General features: G+C 41.4%; 1 protein-coding gene across 10 annotated transcripts in view; it reads left to right on the top strand.

The window, feature by feature from the left end:
* The window catches only part of ST3GAL6 (ST3 beta-galactoside alpha-2,3-sialyltransferase 6), a 37,065-nt gene extending 13,886 nt beyond the window's left edge, over positions 1-23,179 (top strand). For 4 of the 10 annotated variants that reach the window (XM_068180990.1, XM_068180989.1, XM_068180991.1 and 1 more), the window contains 10 exons: positions 5,797-5,896; positions 6,673-6,753; positions 8,019-8,096; positions 10,177-10,280; positions 12,045-12,108; positions 15,483-15,578; positions 15,980-16,166; positions 17,223-17,360; positions 20,827-20,979; positions 22,674-23,179. In XM_068180990.1, the coding sequence (XP_068037091.1) occupies positions 5,808-5,896; positions 6,673-6,753; positions 8,019-8,096; positions 10,177-10,280; positions 12,045-12,108; positions 15,483-15,578; positions 15,980-16,166; positions 17,223-17,360; positions 20,827-20,979; positions 22,674-22,754 (1,071 nt within the window). In that variant the 5' untranslated portion in view covers positions 5,797-5,807 and the 3' untranslated portion in view covers positions 22,755-23,179. Of the gene's footprint in view, positions 1-5,796; positions 5,897-6,672; positions 6,754-8,018; positions 8,097-10,176; positions 10,281-12,044; positions 12,109-15,482; positions 15,579-15,979; positions 16,167-17,222; positions 17,361-20,826; positions 20,980-22,673 lie in introns of those variants that run through there. The other 6 variants (XM_068180994.1, XM_068180993.1, XM_068180995.1 and 3 more) reach the window with 5 other exon arrangements.
* The last annotated feature ends 467 nt before the right edge of the window (positions 23,180-23,646 follow it).

Raw genomic sequence — 23,646 nt, 5'->3', positions numbered from 1 at the left:
TTGCTGTTTGTTTTCAGGCTTGCTGCAGTATTTGGACAGAGAGGAAATGACAGGGGAAACATTGGAAACTTTCCGTAACAGAGAGAAGTTGTGTTTGGAGAAAGACTGTTGTCTATTTTTTTTTCTCAGATACCTGCATACTGTGGAAGTAAAATGGGTAGTTTGGTGTTTTCTTGGAGAGGAAGAAGACATCAGTTGTCATAGACAGCAAATTGTTCCTCTACTGCTTATCTCCATGTTGTTGGAAGAGATTAGAGCAGAAAGTGTCTTGTCTTCCAGTGCAAGGAGTAATTTCGGCAGCAGTTAACTTGTATATGTGGTGTGATGTTGGCACATCATTAGTGACATTTTGACACAGTAAAACCTTATTTTTTTTTTAGTGTCATGGTTTGTACAGGTTTTCAGGAACAGAAATAACTGCTTTGGTTTGGTGTGGGGCATGACAAGTTAAAAGGAACCTTTTCCAGTTTTGATGCTGATAAATGTACAACATCAGAAGTACCACTTCAAAACCAAGTCTGCATTGTTGGAGAGTTAGAAAACTAGTTTTAATTTCCAGCCTCTTTGCTAGGATAACCCAATAGATCTTGCTTAAACAATAACTCTGAGGACTTTCTGTTTCTTAAACTAAAATGAAAAAGAACATTAGAAATTATGAGAATTTCAGGTGCATGGGAGTGAGGGAAAGGACTAGACTGACTCAGCCACTTCAGTATCTTTTAGACTGTGTGGTGGTGCTGTTGTTTAGTCTCTCTGCAGCATTCCCTTCCTGAAGAGGGGGAGAATTAATGAACAGTGCAATTCTTACTTAGAGCAAGAACTGGAAGAGTGAATAGTGTGAATAGTATTTAGATCTGGCAGAAGAATACATCTGTGCCGTAATGTGCTCGTGTTGTACAGCTTGAGAAAGATGATGATGTGAGAGCTCCTTCCTCAATAATCTTTTTGCTGCATGGTTGTTTCACCAGGCATGTCCTACATCCTGACCAAAAGGAAGCAGTGCTGCAGGTCACAAGCTCAAACTCACAAAATACTGACTACATCTTAAAAATTCTGATGTTTCTTTCCTTTATTAGGTTTTTATCTGCTTTTTGTGCTGTCCCTTCAAATTTCAAGGTCTGCTCAAAGCTTAATTTCAAGCTCACTTCCTCCCCCACAGCTACAAGGGCTAGAAATCCAAGGTCCCAGTGAGCAGAAATTTTCAGACTGTCACTTAATGGCACCAGCAAAGAACTTACATTGTCTTGTGACAGTTTATGGAGCTAAGATTGTCTTAAACTGCCTAATATTTAATTTAGTAGTAACCAATTTGTAGTTAAATACTTATTACGTCAACTTCAGTAGTAGTCAGAGGTACTTTTAAAAATAAGTAGGACAGATGGAAAAGCTTCCTGCATTCTGCTATTAACACTAGTAATTTTTAAGGAAGAAAGGAAGGCTTACGAGTATTAGGAAAGAATGGTGATGGTAGTGTGGTCATTTGACTGCCTGGTCCAACAGCTGTAGATTCCTGCAGGGTTTATTCTGTGGCATCACTGCATCAACTGCAAATGAAAGTTGGAAGATAGGGTGTGAGATAGTGGCTCATAGCAGATACCACACTGTACTAGAATAAAAACTAATTTTAAGTAATGATTTGTCTCTGACAAGGACGGGGGTTCCCTCCTTCCACCAAGGGAAGAAAATATTAGCCTCAGGTCTTATATAGTTAATAGATCATATACCCAAATGAGTTTTTCTGGTGGGTTAATGGGAGCTTGGGGGAATCTGTCTGTCAATAGGAGCTGCAGGCTGATCTCTGAGGTTGTCTTAATACGTAACAGAGTCAGTTGTGTCTAATTCTGTAACTGTAATTCTGTCCTCTGGGGGAGGTGGGAAGCTGACCCACAGAAGTTAGTTTAGATTACTATTAAAAAAAATGCCCATGCATTTTTTGCAGCACTTCCATATCCCATTGCTGGCTTTCAGAAAATTGACCAGCTGACACTGTGATCATCAGGCATGGCCATACTGGTTTCCTTGTTCCTTTCATTGTGTAGATCACTGTAGGGTTTTAAGAAAGAGGAGGAAATTGAATAGTTGAGTTCCAGCTTTGTCTTCCTTAACTCTGATTGACATTGACCTAAGGGAGGGAGCCATGTCCTGTGTCACTTGGGTTGATGGGCTTAAATCAATCTTCTGGCTCTTGTGTTGAAGTGAATAAACTGGAATGGACTTGCTGTTTTCCATCTGAACTGTGTCTTCTCAATTCCCTATTTTCTTGAGTCCCTGACTATGGGAATTTTCTAGTGCAATATTTGCATTGTAGGAGGTTGTTTCCCTTTGATTAACTTTCTACAACACTCAGCTGTTTTAAAATAGAAAGGAAGAGCTGGAAGATGCTGTCATGATTAAAAATACTCCCGGAATAATTTCTTCTGTAAACAAGGCAATGATTCTGTTTACTAAACCAGATTAAGAAAAACAGTCTTCTTAGTGAAGACTTTCTTGGCTACAGAACTTCTCTCAAACATGGAATGAAGCCATGGGATGGGATGGTGAGAAGATACTTATATAATTAAAGACCATTTGATGTGTCTAAGGGCCGAGTTAGTCGCACTCTTAATGACTGGTTGTTTGGAGCTGGGATGGACCCATTATCACATCTGTGCCAGGCTAAGTGTCTTACATAAACATGGAAAGTTGTTACAGATCCCTTATGATCCTTTTTGAAGAATGATGCTGACTTCTTGTGTTTTAATGATTTTTTTTTTCCAGGCTGTATGAATATCTTTGTAAATACTTCACAAGTGGAACAATATCTTTTCCCCTCTGTGAAAAATACTGTTGCTAATAATATTTTTGGGTTTTAGTAGATCCTTTTTGGGCTGCTTTTCCTTGAATTTTCTGTTTTGTAGCTTGGTCTGACTCTTCAGCAAGGTTCTTTCTTACACTGAAGTCAGCAAAATCAGCAATTTAATCAGTTGCTAGTTTAGGAACTTCATCTAAAGAGCTGGTTTGTTATTTTCTGTTTAGCTGAAGTTTGCATTGACTGAATTAGGGAGTAAGGATAAACACTTTAGTGGTATGTTTTGGCAAACCTTTTCAAAGCAGGAGTGGGTAAAAACACTAATACTGAAAGGAAGAAACTACTAGAGAGTGCAGTGTTTTTTTTTCAAGTAAATAATAATATCACTTAGCTTGGAAAAGATCATGGAGTCCAACCATTAGCCCTGCACTGCCAGATCCACCATTCAAACATGTCCTCAAGTGTCACACCTAGACATCTTTTAAATACCTTCAGAAATGGTGACTCAATCATTTCCCTGGGCTGACTGTTCAGTGCTTGACAGCCCCTTCAGAATTTTTTTCTTTTCTGATACTTAATTTACATGTCCATTGGTGCAACTTGAGGCTGTTTCTGCTTGTCCTGTCACTTGCTGCCTGGGAGAAGAGACCAACCCCCACCTTGCTGCAAATCCCTTTCAGGTGGTGTAGAGAGTGACAAGGTCCCCACTGAGCTCCTGCTTCTCCAGACACTTCAGCAGCTTTGTCCTTCTCTGGACTTGCTCCAGCACCTCAGTCTCTATCTTGCAGTCAGGGGCCCAAAACTGAACACAGGGTTCAAGGTGCAGCCTCACCAGTCCTGAGAATAGAGGAGGGAGTGATCTCTTCCCTTATCTCACTGGCCACACTTGCTGATCCAGGCCAGGATGTCATTGGCCTTCTTGGCTATGTGGGCACGCACTGGCTCTTGTTCCGCCAATGCTGACCAGCACTCCCAGGTTCTTTTCTGCCAGGCAGCTTTCCAGCCACTCTTCCCCCATCCTGTAGTGCTTCTTGAAGTTGTTGTGACCCAGACAGAGGAGTTCAACTTGGCCTTGTTGAACCTCCTCCAGCTGGCCTTGGCACATTGATCCAGCCTGTCCAGATCTGCAGAGCCTTCCTGTACTCCAGCAGACCAACACTCCCACTCAACTTGTTACCTGCAAACTGACAGGGTGCACTTGATCCCCTTGTCCAGACCATACCTTTTCTTTAAAAACATTAAACAGGACTGAACCCTGGGAACCCCACTACTGCCTGGCTGCCAGTTGGATGTAACTCTGTTCCCCACCTGTGTTTGGGCTCAGCAAGCCAGCTTTTTCCCCAGTGGAGGGCACACCCATCCAAACCATGAGCAGCCAGTTTGTCCAGGAGAATGCTTTGGGAAATGCTGTTTAAGGCTTTATGAAGGATTTGGTACCCAGCATACACAGCCTTTCCTTCATCCTCTGTGCATCCCTGTCATACAAGGAGATCAGGTTGGTCAAGCCACACCTGCCTTTCATAAACCCATGCTGCTGGGCCTGATCCCTCACTTGTCCTGTATGTGTCTTGTCATGGCACTCGAGATTATGAGCCAGCTGCTGTTAATGACACATGACTGAACTCAGTAGGTGAGTTTTCCTCTATTTTTGGAGTTTTGGGGAAAAACTCTTACTGAATTAATGCAAAAACTTAGGGGTTGCTCTAAAAGTTGAGAGTGACTGTCAAGAGAAATTTGCAGCGATCCTTCAAGTAGAGTCAAGAGAATTGGAGCTGAAAAGTGGCAGTGCTACTTCCCAAAGAGAGTTGAAAGTTGGAATTGCAACAGCTGCAGCCTATGAAGTATTTCCTCCAGAACAGAGCAGGATAGCCTGTAGGATATACTTAAGGTTGATATATTCTACTTGGTTCATTGCATGGCTTTGTTATTGGTAGGTGCTGTTATAAAACCACATCTCTAACTCTACAGCTAAATTCTGGTGAAAGATATGAGTGGGGAAGAATAAGGAAGTAGTGCTTGTTGCATTCAAGTAAAGTAATCATGACAGTGTTAAGGGAGAAGTGGAATAGTAGCAGGCTGTGCCTGTCAAGTAAATTTCCATGGTAACTTGTGGCTGAAATGGCTATTTTGGACTTTCACAAGATTAAGCAACAACAGTTCATTCATAACTACTGAAAAGGCTGCTTACTGTGTAAGATGTGAGCAATGTAGGACTTGATTTTCCTTGAGTCTGTCTTGCCAGATATGAGTTTCTGATATTTCTCTGTTTTTCTTTTACTAGACTGTGCAATGAGGTGAAGACTCTATTTGAAAAATAGACACTTTCTGTGATATTTCTCCATAATTTCACAAGTTCAATAGATGGGATCCTAACCTTTCTTCCTCACTTTGTAATGTGTGAAAATAACATTTTTCTGTTGCTTGAGCAATGAAGTTTGACTTGTGTCAGTAGCTGAAGACTGTGCAGGCATAAGCAGATAGCTTCAGTGCAACTTTAAATGTCAAAACTGGACTTCAAGAATATTCAGTGATCCTAAAAAAGGCAGTAGAAATTTGTGGCAGCTCATACCCTGTTCTGTTTCATCAGCATCAGCCTATCTGCCACCTGCACTGTGCCAGAGTTTGTGTAACTGTGTAATTATGGAACTGATAGCGTGTGGCACAAGAAACAGCAGAAGCACAGTTACCTATAAAGGCCAGCTGGTTTCTTTGGGCTGCCAATGGACAGAAGAGTTCTACTTTCACATGGCCTCAGAGAGAATCTAGAGTGAACCCATGCTTCTGTGCAGAGAGCACACACATGGTAGGTGCAAAGCAGCCTTCAGCTTCTGGCACTGGGTCTTTGTGAGAAGCCAAAGTGGAGGGATCACCTGTCAGACTTCTGGTGTTAGAGAATGTCAGTAATAACATTATCTTCTCTCTTGTAGGTTTCCAGATGCTTTAGAGAAAGTTCATGCATTAGTTCATCTTGTATTTCAGTTTCTTGTTTTGTTTTTCTTACATTTCAGGTTTATCAGTCATGAAACGAATTCTTCTGGTTTTTATCCTGGCTGCTGCTGTTATGTATGGTATCCTGCATGGAAATCTGTGGAGAAATAACTTCTACTGGTATGGTGATGCTTTGTTAATTTAGAGTGCAGACACCTCATGGCTGTATGAGAGATGTGGCTGTGAGTTCTTGTGTTGCTCCGTAAGTGTTACTGGTAATCATCATAAGTGACTAGTACTCTGTGTGTGTGTTTTGTGGTTGAGGTCTTTTGGTACTCTGAGGAAATCGATAGGATTGTTTTGTCCTGTCACCTGTTCTCCTGTGTCATGTTCAAACCTAGTAATTAATTTGAGCCTGGTTGTATGGAGAGGTCAGGACCTTAGTAGTAGAGAGCCCGTCTGAGGTTCATGAAAATAGGTGTTCAGGTGAGGAGTTACATAAAGTGCAGAAATAAGGTGTCCACATCTCCCTCTACCCCATGTGGGTTTAGTGTTAGTTTGTTCTATTAAATGTCTGATAAGTGATGTGGGAGAGGCCTTTTCCACACATGGGAATAACTGCAGGTGCAGGGGGCACCTTTGGAAAAGGTGATTTGTTGAGGCCCAGCAGCAGCCCTTGAGGGCAGTGAGGCTTTCCTGTCTCCAGGTTCACAGGACAAGAGGCTTGGGACCTAAAATTTGGGGGACTTACTTGAAGAAGTTGAGTTTCCATTGGTCTTTGCACAGCTGTGACCAGGACTGACCAGACTGTTACAAAGATAAGTGATAATTTTTTCAAGTAGTGGTTAATGTGTTCCCTTTTATCTTGTTTATGGTGTACAATTGATACAAATAGCTTTCTGTTGTGGTTTCTATTTACAGCAAACCACAGTGTTGTGACATTTCCCTTTTTGCAGGCTTAGTTTTTATGGACAGACTTCCTCTGTGAGGGCTTCTCCTTCCTATGTGACTAGTGGAGTTACAATCAGTTACAATCAGTAAGTTCAGCAGTTGAGTATTTTTGTGGTGGGGTTGTTGTTTTCTTTTGGTTTAGGATGGGTGGGAGGGGTTGAGGCTAAAATCTGTAGCCTTTTTTGATAGGCTACCTGCTAAATTGTACACTTGCATCCAGTGGCTGTTCCTGTTATAAACACAGTGGTAAGGTGTTTGTCAAAAAGGAATTCATCCATGTTATGTTTCCAGTGTCTGTGTAATATTTATGGCTACTTTCAATAACTGTCTCTATCAAGCAGTGAATTGTTGGAAGGACATTGGCTTACAATTTTCAAATCTGTGCAATTCTGAATTATACCTGAATAAAGTTAGCACAGCTTGGAGGGCAACTTCACTGCTTAAAACTTAACTAAACAGAAGTCTTTTTCACTTGTTACGTTCAAGTGTGTGTGTAGGCAGCTCTTGTGCTTGTGACTTCCTGCAGTTACATTTGTGAGACTAATAAGCACCCATGCTAAAACTTGAAAGCAGTCTTATCTTCTCTCTGAAGCTGTGCTGCAAAATGCTGTCTGTGAGGCTGATGCTGGAAAGCAACAAGGTGGCCAGCTGATAGATTTCACAGGGTGCTTTCTCAGCGTCAGTATTCACGTAAGAACTTGAGGTTACCAAAATCATTTCACCTTAATGGTCTCTTTAGCTCGTGGTTCTAATGTGGTGGTTTCATCCTTCTGTCCTTAGTGCAATCCAGTGGCACATGTTGCTCACACTGAACTTTACCTTCCCTTCTGGGCTTCATATTTGTGATTAATTGGGCTAAATCTTAAGTCAGGAATGTGCTTAGAGGTGCAAGTCTTAACCTTATTATGAGTGGAATGACTTATCCCCAAAGACTCTGATTTTCATTAAAGTACCCTATTTCCTTCTCCAAACAAGACTTTGTCTCCTCCCTGAGGAGTGATGGGGATGCTATCTGGAATGGCTGCAGGGGTGATTGAGCCCCGGAGTCCTTCTTCTCTGGAGGTGGGCCTCAGTTCTCACTTCTTGTTCTGCCTGCTTTGATACTTGCTGAATAAAGGAGGTCACAGCCACCTTGGAGCAGCAGTGTGAGATAAGAACCTTTGCTAGTAAAAGTAACTGCTGCAATGAGAAAGTTTCATCTCTATCACACAGTGGGAGAAAGTAATGAAATCTTGGTGTGATCTTAACTCAGTAGTCAGCTTTTACTAATTTGATTTGTCCAACTTCCCTTAACCTTGTTTCTGCTACCCATTCCTGGTCTTGCTATTTATTTGGAATTGGTTTTTTGCAGGCTGCCACCTACGGCTGTAGAGAGGAGGAATGCATTGGACACTTGTCTCCTGAAACCAGCATTTGAATCTTTACTGGGGTGAGTCTTTTGTGAGAATTGAGGAGGGGAAGGAACAGTTGTGTTGATTGAGGTAGAACTGGGCTATTTACACATTTTGGAGCAAACAATGAGTAGTGCCCTGAGAAAGCTTGGAAAGATTAGACTAAGAACTGGCTGAATGAGTCTTAAACCTCTGCACAAAGACACTGTGGCTTTTTTTTTCTCCTGGTGCTTTTTGCATATAAGAAAATGTGGCTATAATTTTAGTGTTGTTGTGGGTTTAAAGCACATAGAAGCCTGTAAACTTTGTGCCACCCAAAGCAGACTTGTAGCTTTTGAGTTTTAGTTAGCTCCTGATCTGGTGAGGTGGTCCTAATTCCCTTGCCCATGGATTGTGCCCAGGCGGTGTGTTGGGTGCAGCAGGGTAGCTCTAGTGTCCAGCAGAGGGGCAGGAATGGGCTCAGAGGTACACAGCAAGAAGAAGGTACGTGCACAGCTAGGACAGTCTCGCACATTTCTGTAACTTCTTTATAGAGACAGCTTGCATGAGCTGAAGATTTGTTCTGTGCACTTTGGTAATAGCCTGGGGAGGTTGGAAGGATTTCTAACCTTGCAGAATTATTTATTGGAAAGGAACCAGAGCTAGAAAATCTAGAATTGAGGATCTTTTCTCAGTAGGTGAATTATTTATTATGCCTAAACATAGCAGCTGTTTCTGAACAGCACAACAGGTTACTAAATTTAATATAGGTATTTAGTGCATCATGTCTCAAAGCTAGCTGGTCTTGCTTAGTTAAGCTATGGCACATTTCTTGGTGTGTGAGCTGTAGTGTTTTGTTTTTGGGTTTTTTTTCCCTTTTTACTGTCAGTATCTTCTGAATACATAGAGCTTAAAGAATGAGATAGTTGGTTTGGGAAACTGAAAGAGAATGTTTTCTTAACAGCTATTAATATTCTTAGTGGACAAACAAGTCATGTGCTGACTGGGGCTTTTTATTATTAACACTAGGTTTTCTAATGACTGTATACTTCCATGTTAACATTTAAATCTAAGACCTAATATGCAGGATCATTACAAAGTCAACCAGTACACTGAGTACGTGCTTAGTTAATTCAAAGGTGAAGCCAAGGGCATGTTAGCATGTGACATGTTTGTCTGCTGTTCACTCATTTGGGTGGACTTGGCACTAAGGCAGTAAGAAACCTTTCCCTGCTACGAGAGACCCTTTTCTGTGGTTCCTGTCTTTCAACAGAAGAAGTGACCCATTCTTTTTAGCTTGACACAAGGTATAATGCCATCATGTTCTAGTTTGCAGGAAGAATGTGCTTTTGAGGCAAACTTCCTTGTGATCCCCACACACTGTGCTTCTCATCCCAGGGTGGCCCTGGTGTGAATGCACTGGGATCCTTTCAGACACCTGCTTAAGCCAGGAGATGCACTGCAGGAACACAGCCCATGTGCTGCAGCTGCTGAGGGCTGGGACCCTTCTAGAGTTAAATATAAAATACTCAAGATGCACGTAATTTCGACATGAGAACTCCATACTTTTTTGCTGCTTGGATACACCCCTGTTGCCCCAAACAACTTACTAATGTCAGCACAGTCATATAGTGTCACTTGTTTGAAATAGGAGTGCAGCTCAAATCAGGAGATGGTATTTTCCATTTAAAGCACCTTGCTTTAAACCCTGTTCTTATTTATCAATTTGCTGTGTACAATAATAACTCTTAATTTTCTTTTCTGCCTCTATTATGTACTTTTCAAACCTGAAGTTATTCACTGTCTTCTTGGGTTATGTATTCTCTTCAATATGTGATCTCGTGGTATTAAGCTTTCAGTCAGACAATTTTAATGAGTCTATGTAAATTGTACAAACAGACAGATCTTTTTACCTCACTCTTTGTCTATATTTTCTGTTACAAGATCTTACCCTTTTCCATCATCTGTTTGCTTTCCTTGTGTTCATGGAATTTTTTTTTCTTTTAAAAATGGGTGATAATACAATAAGAATGCTAATAGTAGGATAAAGAGAGCTTTTTACAAAGCACTTGCATGACTTACTGGCTTATGCAGGTACATCATGCGATTTTGAAACTTCTTCCTTTTTTCCTTTATCAGTGTTGACAAAATATACCCATTCCTGTGTGCTAATGATTTTATCAGAGTGGCAGAGTTCCAAGGGAGCAATAAGTTTGAACTACCTTATGGAATAAAGAGAGCAGGTTTGTATTTCCCGTGTACCTTATTTTTAATCAGAAATACCTAAATGGTTTGTAAAGCCACCTGAATCTGTGGCCATGATCTTTCCTGTGCACTGATGCCAATCCTTTTGGGGTGTCTAGCAGTGTATTAATAGTTTTGTTTGGTCTCTCTGACCTGACAACTTCCTATTTTTAAACAGTAAAACACTGGGTTGGGGGTTGCCCCTTTTAGCAGAGAAGCTCCAGAAAGGTGTGAGAGAGGAAGAGTGGACCTTATTCAGCTTCTTTCTGTTTGTATGTGGGCTGGAGTGCTAAAGATACTCAGCTATGATTTGCTGGGGGAAATACTGAGTCAGTGTGATGGGCTTCAGTCAACGCACCTAAGCTGGTTGGAATCCAGAGTCCTACTGAGGCAGAAGTCCTCAGGTTTAGGTGGTTACATCAGTGAAATTTTCCTTTTACTGTCCTGGTTTTGACTGGAATAGAGTTAATTTTCTTCTTAGTAGGTGGTACAGTGCTGTGTTTGGGATTCAGCATGAGAAAAATGTTGACAACACATGGATGTTTTAATAGTTGCTAAGTAGTGCTTATTCTGAGTCAAGGACTTCTCAGTTTCCCATGCTCTGCCACTGAGCAGGTGCACAAGAATCTGAAGGGAAGATTGCCAGGACAATTGACTCCAGCTGGAAAATGGCTGTTCTGTGCCATAGAACATGTCAGTACATAAACTGGCAGGGGATTGTCAAGGAGGGGCTGGTTGCTGCCTGGGAACTGGCATCTGTCAATAGGTGGTGAGCAATTGCATTCTGCATCACTTGTTTTTCTTGGGTTTTATTCCCCTTTCTTTTTCCTTTTGCATACAAATTCTACTTTTTTCTGGGTCTCCTACCTGTCAAATGGTGGAGACTGAGTGGCTGTGTGGCACTTAATTGCCATCTGGGACTAAACCATGATGCTGAGCTGGCTGCTCCTGCCGTGGAAGGGGCCACAGGGGGGAATTGATGACTGCCTGGCTGCTGGACCTGTGGGAAGGGAAGGGTTTGCTGGCACATTCCCACTGCTCATGTCGGTCAGGCCAGAGTAAATAGGGCTGACACCGTAAGAGCCTTAGCCACCCTTTTGGAAAGGGTTGTAAATTCTCAAATTTCAGAGTTTCTAACATTAACAGTATACCTTCCTAATCTGGGCTTTAGGCTTTTGATTTGCCCTCCATCAGTGGTAAAAGGGATGGTGCATTTTCCTGCACTTTTGGGGTTACAGTGAGGAAAACTACATTTGGGAATGAGTTGATTTCTCCTCTGAGGCAAATTAAGTGTCCAGCAGGAGCCTGCCCACCAGGGGTAGGCTGGGAAGGTGTCTCTGTCTAGCTTTGCCACACTGATTGTGTCTTCTCCAAAGATATGTAATGCTGTTACTGTCTCTGGCTGTATGAACCCTCTTGAGTCAGCTGAAGGTGGGTGGAAGAAAAACCAAAGCAAGTTAGGATGTGGATCTTGGAAATTCTTCCACTTCTTATTTACTGTAACTAAGATTTTTTTTAAATACAGCTATCATGCTATTTTGTATTTTGAGGCAGAAAAAAACTCAGAGTGTAGCTGTGATAAACCTCATCTTCTTTGGCATCGTTGGTTGATCTGTGGCACTAAGTTCCAAATGTTATTACTTTGATGTTTTTATGCACAGTGCACTACTGTGTTTAAAAACATTGTGGTCAGGGTGGCATGCTTATTTTTGTATTGCAAATACTGAGTGTTTTCATTAATCCTGTTTATATTTGCTTTTTAGAGCAATTTTTTCGTTTAGCCCTTTCAAGACTGCAGAACTGTGGGCTTTCCAGTGAAGAAGACAGGTGAGATGGTTTATTTGCTACTGTTTCTGTTAGTTGCATTTTTAATATTTAGTACTTACCTGAAAAGGAATGTCTGTGGGGTTATCCTGAAATTACTCAAATTAGTCAAGACACGTAGTTAGAGCAGGCTTACAGGGTCCAATCAGTGTGCAGCTGATTCCAAGGTTTCAGTAGACTTGGTTTTACACTTCAGTAGTACCAGCATGCAAGAAAAATTATTCTGTGAAGGAGCTTTAACTTAGAGATTTCCTTTTATAAGTGTTTTAGAAGTTTGCCAGCTGAATGCAGTTCCATTTTCCTGTAGTCTTTTAATACTTAGATTGAATGTGTCCTCCTCTTGCAAATTCACTGTAAAATGGAGAATGTTTGAGATAAGCAAGTGCAAACCAATGTCTGCTTGTGAGCCGAACAAATCTTGGGCATATCCCTGTGACTCTGATCCACTGGCTGCTGTGCACCCTTGTTCTACATACACTCAACTTCCTTTTCCTTGTGGATGAGGGAGACCTAGGAAGACAGGAAAGGCTGTCTGTCCTTTTGGGAGTAACAAGGGTGTGGCACATAAGGGAGCATGCCTTAGATAACTTGCTTCCCATGGATTAGATAGATTAAATTAGATTAAATCTTTAATTAGATTAAATCTCTTGTTGGAAGCCACGTCTGCCAGGGGTTTTGTTTTGTTTTGGAGGGCCTTTGTGTTTGTGTGTCTTGTTTTTTGCTTGGCTTTTGTTGGGATTTTTTTGCAGGTAGGGTTAGCAAGTAGACTTAAGTCCTGTGTTTACAAAATGATGCAGATGATTCCTTAGATTTGCAGTCTAGCAAATGGGCTGACAGCCTACCAGATGTGATGTTAATATACAGATTTCTTAATAGAGTTGAATGCAAATAACACTGAGCTTGGCTGTACCTGTTTCTGTTTTTTAATTACAGAGATCATGAAAGATTGCTGCTTGAAGCCAAATGTCAGGATCACAGTTTAATTAAACTTGGGTGGAATATGTTCAAACCTAAGGATTTATTTTAATACAACTATCTTTTTTCCCTGCTGTACTCCTTCCTTTCTCTGTGTTTAGTGTGTTTCTAGGATATTCAAGTTTACTCTTAAGAAAAGGAAGGAAAAAAGTAAAACCCTGTATTTTCTATCAAGGGTGTATAATGGGGTATATTTATACAGAATTGGCTGACAGAAGCTGTTCTTCTGTCTGGAGTTTGAAGGAGAATGCCAGATGTTATATTAGAAAGTCCCTGAAACCATAAGTTTAGGACTGTAATTGTTTGTGCTGTAAAGCAGAGATGCTTGTACCTTTTAAATGGAAATGCTTGTCCTGTAGATGAAAAGTGAGGAAATTGGTGTTCATCCTTTAAATGTAGATCCTCTGAGATATAGATATGGTTAGTAGTTCTGCGAAGTATGCTTAATTTTATTAAAAGTAACATACTTCAGTGGTACTGAAATAAAATGAGACCTATTACTATTTAATAGGCAGCAATATAAACAAATCAAGCAGGCAATGACTTTATACAATATATTCTTTCTAGATCCATCAGGTTTTGTGTACAGCACTCTTAGGGCATGAATCAGTGTAGTCGGGAAGAGTTGTTACACATATATTTCACTGAGATATAGTGGTTTTTAAAAGTGAAACTCTTAAGGAATTAATCCTAACAATGTTCTCCAGTAATAGAGAATTATTAAGCAGCTCTGTAATGCTGTTGTCCAATTCAGCCTTCTTGGCAGAACACAAATCAGATTTCCCTGTAAACGTTTTTTTAAGGCAGACAAATATTAGGCTAGATAAACAGGAAGTCTGTGGTGCTTACATAGCTGTACTCGTGGACAACTTGGGTAAATCTGTACAGAATGAGCCACAAAGGTTGTTTTTTTTTTTTTTTTCCCCAAACAGTGTCGTTTTCCAGACTAAGGTCAAATTTGTAAAGGTGTAGCTCTCCCAAAGAGTTTGGAAATGAATGGTATCACTGACTTCAGTTCGATTGTGACTTCAGTTCCTTGCTGAGTGCTCTAAGGACTCTGAGCTCAGCAGTTCTTACAAATGCATTTACACAGTCCTGAGTCAACAAAATGTGACCTCTGCATCCTCTTTTCACCAAATAACCTCGAAGGAAATAATTTGCATTCAATACTGGGAACTCAATATAAGTTTGTAGTGTTTTTTGGGACACAGTTTTGGTGTCCTAAACCTGGAGCAGGAAGGGGCATAGAACCTTTTTCTTACTTGAAGAAAGAACTAAAGGAATGGGGTATTACTGTGAGGTGACTCATATTTTCTCATTGTTCCTGCTGCAACCAAATTGAATGGCTTTTGGTCTAAACAAAGAGGCATTTTTACAACAAAAATGATGTGCTTATTCTGAAAGGAGTTTACAGTCGTACATATTTGATTTAAACCTTTCCTAAAAAGGCAAAACATATTGAGTAAAAAACCAGCAAGCCTGTTTGTGAGCTCCCCCCCTTTTTTTAGCATGTTTTACTGGCATTGAAACAAGACGGTAAAGGCTAAATATGCACTGAAAAAACCTGTGGTAACTTTGAAAATCTTACCCTTAGAATTTACTTTCGTAAGTTTAACATATCCATAATACCTATTTTGCATGCTTTTTATCTCTGGATGTATTGTAAATTCAAATTTTCTCTTTTGTAAATTCAAAAAGTAGTATAAAAATCTTATTTTTTAGCACATAGTATTTTATAGGCCTAGTAATGTTGTCTGATTTGAATCTGACAGGAGAATGCAATCTTTAATCAAAGAATCCATCTTGTTATGTTGTGACAGTACACACATCACGTGTGTAAATGTGTTTTGACAGCACCTTTTAAGTAGAGGGAGAAAAATCCACACCATATCCATTTGAAAAGCTGTCATGTGTCATCGGGCTAAGATTTTTCACATGTACAGTTCATAGGCCTGTAAGGTGATTTGTGAACATAAATTTTGCTGCTTTTAGCTTGTGTTGGAGATGTGGAGTTGTATAATACTGCAGAAGCACCTTAATGTTGAGTTAGCTTTTCCAGACTGGGACAAGTTTGAACAAGTGTGGCAAATAATTTATCAAATGGCACCCATATCCTGAACTGGTTAGATGATCTGAAACAGCAGACCACTAGAAAAAGGAGATGTGTAAAAACAGTCTCACAAGAGAGAAGCAAGACTTTGTCAGTCCCTGAAATAGTGCTTTTTTTTTTTTTTTTAAAGCAGCCATAATACATTATATGGGATTTAATCTGATTTGTAGGGGCCAAGGGCTGCAAAAGACACAGGACCGCGTAGAAAAGAAGTCAGTTAACAAGCAGAAGTATCATTAATACTATGAAGCCAGGGAAGTCACGAATATCAAAACTTCTCTTTGTTCCACAGTATTCCCTGTCGACGATGCGTTGTGGTCGGTAATGGAGGAGTACTTCGAAATAAGACGTTAGGGGAGAAAATTGACTCGTATGATGTCATAATAAGGTAAATGCTATCTCCTTTTCATTTTGTGTACACAGAGCAATGGGTAATTTTCCAAGGTCAGGTACTCTCTCTGCCCTTCTCTAGTGTGTATGTGTGCTGGAGCCAAATCAGAAGACTTGCCTTCTGTCAAGTGACACACGATAAGCAATTGTGTGACTGTATTCTAAACCACCTTGGCCACGTTTCCCATGTGTGCTTGATCCCTCTGAGTTTAGAGGATGAGTGCACCTGATAATTGCTCCTCTGCTGTGTAACGTGATACGTAAATGCTGGGCTGCTGAACTTTCCTGTACCCAGACACGGTGTCTGTCCTGCAGACTAATAGCACATGTGGCAGCCACTGCACAGTAGGAACGTGGGTGGGGCAGTCACTGATGTCTCTGTGCCTCTGTCCTCTGCAGAATGAATAATGGCCCTGTGATAGGGTACGAAGAGGATGTTGGGAGGAGGACGACTTTCCGCCTTTCTTACCCCGAATCTATCTTCTCAGATCCCATCCACTATGACCCCAATACCACTGTTGTTCTCATCGTCTTCAAACCACGGGACTTGAAGTGGCTTTGGGAGATACTTGGTGGTCAGAAAATAGTGAGTTCAATTATTCATATGCCTTGGTTCATCTTGCCACACATCTCTTCTGTGAAATACACATTTGCTTTTAACCATAGACCTCCCAGCTGAGAGGAGCTCTGGATCTCCTTGTAGTCAGTTTATTTAATATCCCTCTTCCATAAATGCTTTGTCTTCTTTCTAATGCACATATTTGATCAGATCCTCACCACAAAGCAGTTTACTTCTGGGAAATGTATTTTTATCCTCTCCCTAGTGTTGTTTGTTATTTTAACATGTACGCTGCAGGCATTTCACAGGTTATTTTACCCTGTGCACTTGCAGAATAATGTTAAAAGTGACCTCTCTCAGGAGGTCTTAAGTCCAAAAATCTTTCTGACTCTTTTTCATTAAGGGCCAGGTTCAAAGCCATACTGGGTTGTCAGGGCACTGTCTGAGTAAATTTTGAGTATTTCCTAGGATATTTCTACAAACTCCGTTTCACTGCTTCAGCACACTTGCAGGAGAAAATTTCTCCTTGTCCTTTTACTGTGTGCCTCTGAGGAGAGTGTGATCTCATCTTTGTTAACCCCTTCCAGATATGGGCTGAACAAACCCAGCCTGCTCAGAGCCTTTTTGTTTGCTGTGAGCTCTGGCCCCTTGGCTGTTGTAGTGACCTTCTGCTGTTTGACGCTCTCCTGCACAGAGGGGAGCCCAACACTGCATTTGTGGAGACTGCAGAAAGAGCACAGTGCAAAGCAGTTGAGAATGATAGCAACTTCTGTCTGCTTGTTGTCTGTGCTCTTACTAACGTGGCCAGCACACAGTGAGCATTTATGGCCTCTGGGGCATATTGTTGGTACATGTTGTCCATCAGGGACCGTTCTGCAAAGCTGATTTCCAGCCAGCTGGCCACAGCTGCTGCAGTGGGTTTCCTGTTGCAGGAGCAGGTGTTTTGGAACTTAGGGAGATTAAGCACTCATTTTCTTCTTCTTTAACTTCATGCTCTTGGAGTTTACACTGGTTAGAGTTGCCACAAAACTAAATTCAACTGTTTTCAGTTGTTAAAAATGTGTATTTACTTCTCTGTCACAGAGCGCGAAGGGCTTTTGGAAGAAACCAGCTCTGAATATGATCTACAAATCGAGTCAAATCAGGATTCTTGATCCCAGCATCACCAGGAAAACTGCTTATGAGTGGCTTCATTTCCCAGCAAGGTTTCCTAAGAAGGAGGTATACTTTTTCCTTTTTTCTCTTCTAGTTTTGTGCAACCAAATGTGTATTTAGAGGCAATTATATCTTTATTACAGTAGACTGTAATGTAGAAAACCTTTTAGGTTTGCATTAAAGTAGTTTGCCATTTGGATGGTGGTTTAAAAAGATGGGAAAATGGAACCCAGAGAGAGTGGCTAGCCTTGTGTGCCAAAAGTACCTTTTTATGGGTTCTGTAATTGGTATGAAATGAGGCTGCTTTCTAGACAGACAAAATGCCTTTCACAAAACAGGGGAAGACAGGTAGGTAGTGCAGCATGACAGATCCAAAGAGCTTCTAGAAATAACAGGGAGTCTGGAACTACTGAATATTGGGTGTTCTTCTTTAAAAAACAAAAAAAAGGCACACAAAACAACAAACAGACAAAAAAAAAAAAAAAAAAACAACAAAACCCCAAACAAACAATGAAACCTCCACCAAAAACCAAAACACCAAAAATAACCTCACACCAAACAAACCCTCCCTTCAAAACCCCAGCAAACTGGTAATTCTAACTCTCTGCAATTTCATACTCCTGGGGCTGGGGAGGGACTAGGCAACACAGAAGATACTCCAGCCCTGTGCTAATGATGAATGTCTGGCAGCATGGTTGTGCTTACTTATTTGATGCCAAGCATTGTAATGAGCTAACCAGCAATTTGGACACAAAAATACATTTTAATTGTCAGTTCTTGACGGAAGAATGTTTTTGATGAAAGGTAAAGCTTCAAGCTGGGGACCGCCCTTGTGCAGTCAGGATCAACCATGTGCTATTTTGCACAGAGGCAGTTACCTGGGGTCACATCCCCACTTCACCAACACCACCCAAGTGACACGTGTGGAAATGTCAACTGGCTGTCACTGTGGAGTATCTGCCACTATTTTTTTTTCTGGTTTACTCTTTCCAATATTTAAGGGGGTGGTGCGGGGGGTAGGTTCTGTACCCCTTTCTAAAATTTCTTTCTGTTTTCTGAGCCTAATAGTGGCTTTTTTCTCCCTTACTAACTCTCAGACTGGAATAGCCATTTTGGTATGTGCTTGCTTGGGCCTCTGGCACTTCAGGTTTTCAGCCAAGGGTGGCAAGAAAGCAGCATAATAATTGGATGCCCGACGAATCTCCTAAATGGCCACAGAGCACACATGCACGGCCTCCATGGGTCCAGAAGTCCCTCCTGACTCTTCTGGGGCTCCCCTCTCAGTGGGAGTAGATGTTAAAAGCCGTGCTGTCAGTGACTCTGAGAGATGTGCATGGTGTCAGCTGGTACAGAGGCACAGGCCACTTGGTCACCTTTTGCTCCTCTCCTGCCTTTGAGTGCCCCTGCACAGAGCTAGGTTAGTGTCACCATGCCTAGAGTCCCCTTCTGCTACCTGCATATATATCCTACTTATTGCATGCCAGGGGTTTTGCAGTTCCTCACCCCTGTGCAGCAGTGATCAGTCTCAAGCATGCTCATCCTCCCTTTTCGTCCCATCTTGTGGCTGGGAGCCTGCACATCTGCAGTGGCCCTGGCACAGTTTGGTTGAGCTGAAGGTCACACCAGGGGCTCTGTGGGCAGGAAGGTCTCACACCGGGGCCCTCTGTACCACTGCTTGTCCCTGGGCGGGGCTGGTGCTGCCTTCCTTATCCTGTGCTTCAGCCCCCTCTGCCTGCAGGACATGTCAGCAACCACTGCTGCATTCCCTGCTGTCCCTGCCTTTCCATTAAACCAGTCTCACGTTCCCAGCGAGCACATTAGTGCATAGCCAGCAAGCATTTCTGTTAGTAGAGCCAGAAATAAAACTGGATGTGTTGCCCCAGCACCACTAAACTCAGAAAGTGTACTGGAGTCATTCCAGGGCTGTGCCTATTCTCATTAAGTAGGCTGAAAATATTTAATTACAGGCGAAGGATATCTGGATATTGCATGATAGTACATTTTACAAGTAGTTGCCTTTAAATTATATTTTTGAGGTGAATTTTATGATAGCTACGGGTGAACAGAGCTAGTTACAACATGTGGTATTAATGATATTTCCAAATAGCACTAATCCTGACAATGTAGCATTCCTGCCATAGTTTTGGGGTCCTGTTTAGTATGGATGTTGCAACAGAGTCGCCACTAAGTTTATGAAGTTGGGCCCCTAGGGCAGAAAGTTATTTTGCTAACTGGCAGGAGCCCTGGGCATAGTGCACATTTTAAGCAGATACTATTTCTGGAATACTCCACGAGTTGCATAAAGGTACCAAAAAATGTCCATAAAAGGCGATAATTCCTTTCTGTGACTTCAGTTCGGCTTGAAAGAGCTGAGAATAGTAACTTCTTCCTGGGGATTTTTTGTGTTGTCACAAGGAAATTCATTCAGTGCATCTGCCTTTTCTATGCACAGAGTTGTCTAGTTCTGGCTTGTCCACTTCTTTTCAGAGACAAACTGAGCCCTGGGGTCAGAGTTCAAAAAAAAGCCCATGATTTTGTGCTCAGTTTGAGGTTTGACTGTAGCTACTGAGAGCATATAATAGGTCATTTGGTCTCTGAGAAAAATCTTTCTTTAGCTAAGAAGGATATTGTTGCCTGAAAGTTTTGTCCATTTCTGGGGACACATTTTCACCTTAGCTCCATCTTGGTTGAGTGAATAAGTTCATCTCTCTCTAAAAAACTTGCCTCATTTACTTCCCCAGATGATATTAGCCTCTCTTGCTACTAAAGAAGTCATGTATCTGAACACAAGATAGAGCAGATGGTTGCATGGAGTGCTTTTGTGAGAAATTTTTTGTGCCTTTTCTTTAGGTGCTCTTAATTTTGCACAATTAAAACCTGTGTATGACATGCTCTTAATTTTACATAGCATTTACTTCTGAACTTATTGTAGGGAGAATTAATTTTATTTACAATTTCGTTTCTTCTAATGGGGATAGTAGGGGAAGGTCTGAAGCAAGGTTCTTCTGGAATTTCCCTGCTTTGAAGAAATACAAACAGTCAAATTTGTGTAGCTGTAGCCTTTGTACTTTTTTTTAGTTTGTTGCTATGAAAATTTGGGTATATCATGTTCTGTTCATGTGGGTCTCCATCATCTAGCAACTTCTGAACACATCTCATAATTCAGTCAAATTTGAGGGGATTGTAAATTGTTTTCCAGTGTAGTGAAGCCTGCCCAGTTTTATGAAAGTAGCTGAGCAGACCAGTGGGAGACCTTCCTGATGCCTCTGTGGAGGGAAGGGCTACACTGTGGGCTCAGCCCTCATTAGAAACCAAGGAATTCCAGGGAAGGCTGACATGACAGACACCCCAGTCGTGGGAAACCTGTGGGGGCAGTACCTTATTTTATTCCTTTAGAGACAGGAGGGGATCAACCTGTGAAAGCAAATATCTGTAGTAACCCAGCTGCCTGATTTCCCTTGTCTCTGAAGTTCGCTGTTCCCATCAGGCTGCCAGGTATGTATGTGTGTGTTCTCTTTGTGTTTTGTTGCAGAAACCCAAGCATCCAACAACGGGGCTAATTGCCATTACACTGGCATTTCACATATGCCATGAAGTCCACCTGGCAGGCTTCAAGTACGACTTCACTGACAGAAATAGCTCTTTGCACTACTACGGCAATGAAACCATGTCTCAAATGATGCAGGTAACGAGCACCTGTTTGTGCTGAGAGAAATAGAGCTGGTAACTGGGGAAGGCAATTCAGTATAGATAGAAGTGTGGACTGCAGGCCAGAGGGGCCTCCCACCTTCTCCTGGTTCAGCTGCTTGTGGGTTAATGTTGCTTGAATCTCTTCCTGTCTGCTGTTGTTTCTGAAAAATGTAGATACTGATCTTTGTGTCCCTTGTGCTGTACCATATTCTGCAGTGTCTGCATGAGTTGTCCATTTGTGTGTTGTGTTCTGCTTTGCTGGTGTTTTCCTTAGGCTGCACAGCTCTTGTCCTAGAGACATCTTTGTTAGCACTGTCAGCACATGAGCGGTGTTGTTTCTGTTTATGTTCTCTTTTTCCTTTTCCTACTGTACTGTATGTCGTAGCTGTCAGACTCCTTAAAAGGCAGGAAGAAGAGCAAAGGGGAATGGAAGGAGTTAAGACCTATGAACTTGTGTAGGTCTTGCATAGGAAAAGAACTGAATTGTGGAAACTCAAAGTAGAAAAGAAAAACAGCTCTTGGAGGAGGGTAGGAAGAGAAGGAACTGCTTCCAGGAGGGGGAAGGCACAACTCGGCAGGAGAGGGAGCAGCAGGAGCCTGGAAAACATCAGGAATGCCTTCTCTTCCCTGCTGCTTTGCTAAGGCCATGCCTCTGTCTTCTTTTATGTCTCTGCTCTTGTATTCAGTTGTCTTCATCTCTGTATTTCAGGCAACCCTGTCTTAGCCCTTCACTGCAGTGTGAAGTTTTATTTGCCATTTGCCCAGAGCATATGAGTACTATTTTCCTCCTCTTCCATTTGCTGAAGAGGAATGGTGGAGACAATGCCCATAGGAGCCTTTCATGTTTTTCTCAGAACTCCTAGATGCCTGCTATTCTGAGATAATTTTCCTTTGACACTGAACTTGCCTTCCTTTGGAGGCTCCTCTCTGCAGGTGCTTTTCTGCAACATACACTAAGTTTAAGTAAGGCTGATCATTAGTTGAATAGACATCCTTAAGTTTCCTAAAGTCTTGAAACTTTAAAAAACAAACTATTAAACAAAAAGATTCCTTTTAGTTCTTTAGTGGCAATAAATTGCAAATGCTATACTACATCTGTATAATCTTTTATGCAGTATACATATTATATTAATTTTAATTTACAGGTATGTAAATTTACTTACCTTGTGCTGCCCTCCACTAACCTTAGTGGTCTCCTATGTATCCAGAACCTGGATACAGCACAGAAGATGGGTTGCTTTGGGCTTGCTGAGCCGAATTGGCAGGATGCATCTGAACCACAAGTGCCTGATGTGCTTTTCAAGAACTGCACTGAGCTTTGAGGATTACTCGTTTTCTTAATGCTTGTGCTGTAAATGTTCTTACACAGCTGCTGTTCTGAATAAGCAGGGCAAGGAGTTGGGAGAGTTAATAATGGAAGGATTTCTGTGAGATCACACTTCACCTGTTCTTATCACCAAAGGATCATCCTTTTTGGTTGTGTCCTTATGGAAATATCTAATCTAGTTTTGAGCATCCTGTTTTCTTGGGAAACTGTGCTAAGCCTTTGCTAAGAAGTCTTTTCCCCAGATCTTTTCTGTTCTTAGCATCTTCCAAGTATCTCAGGTAATAGAAAGGAACAGCCAAGTGATGCTGCTGGTTATAATTTGATTTTATAATTAATTTTATTATTCCCTCCCATCTCTTTAGAATGAATACCACAACATCACTGCCGAGCAGAAATTTTTGAAGAAGCTTATAGACAAGAACTTTGTGGTCAATTTGACGTGAAAGCTGAATGGAAAATACAAAGAACAATCACTATTTTCAAGATTTGAAAAATTTTTATTTTTTGTATGACATTTTTATTTTTTAAGTGCAGCATAACTGTTTACTGTTTAAAGGTGCCCAGAAACCTCATCAAGGCAAAAGCGTCTAAGCCTGAGGATAATGGGCTGTTCCAAACAGAGTTAACTGAATTTCTGTGAAGCTATTTAAATAGTGGGAAAACCATGAAACTTTCAACTGAAAGTATCAGGGATATATAAAAATGTGATGTACATCACTTACTTATCAGTGAGAACTCTTTCCAAGTGATTAATTCTCTGGAATACTTGTTTCTGATGTTGTCCTCCAAAAGAGTTCCACTGTCAAGAGACTGAGATGACCAGTGTTCAGTCAGTAGGTGGATGTAAAGTTGTGACTATCTGTCTTGTTATATGAAAATTACTTTAAAACTATGCATCTAAATCATTACTGTGTGTTTTGGAGACATACAGACTGTACAGGTTTTGTTCTGCCATACTCCTGAGGAGAGGATGTCCACCTTCAGCCAAGCAGCCACAGCCTCTGCACTGACCATCAACTCTGTCCTTCTGTCTGCCTTTGCCGAAGGTGAAGACCCTTTGTCCGATTTGTGGAGATGTTGGTGTTGACAATGCTTGTGTTGTACCCATTTTATGGAAAAATCATACTCCCTGTGCTGTGCATCCAGTAAATTTTACAGCTGCTGACTTGACTTAAAAAAGAGGGAATATGAAGACTGAAGAGCTGTCCGAACTACCTGCGTGTCAGCCCCCAGACCACAACAGAAACACAAGTTTGGGCAGAGATGTTCATGCCTGAGTTTAGAGTCAATGTTTGTTGGAGTCCTAGTTCTCCAGGACAGCATCTCATGTATTTT

The sequence above is a fragment of the Anomalospiza imberbis genome, chromosome 2, assembly GCF_031753505.1.
Source record: "Anomalospiza imberbis isolate Cuckoo-Finch-1a 21T00152 chromosome 2, ASM3175350v1, whole genome shotgun sequence".
NCBI classification, from domain to species: Eukaryota; Metazoa; Chordata; class Aves; order Passeriformes; family Viduidae; genus Anomalospiza; species Anomalospiza imberbis.
Note: the sequence above shows the minus strand (reverse complement) of the source record. Positions and strands in the feature narration are given on the sequence as shown.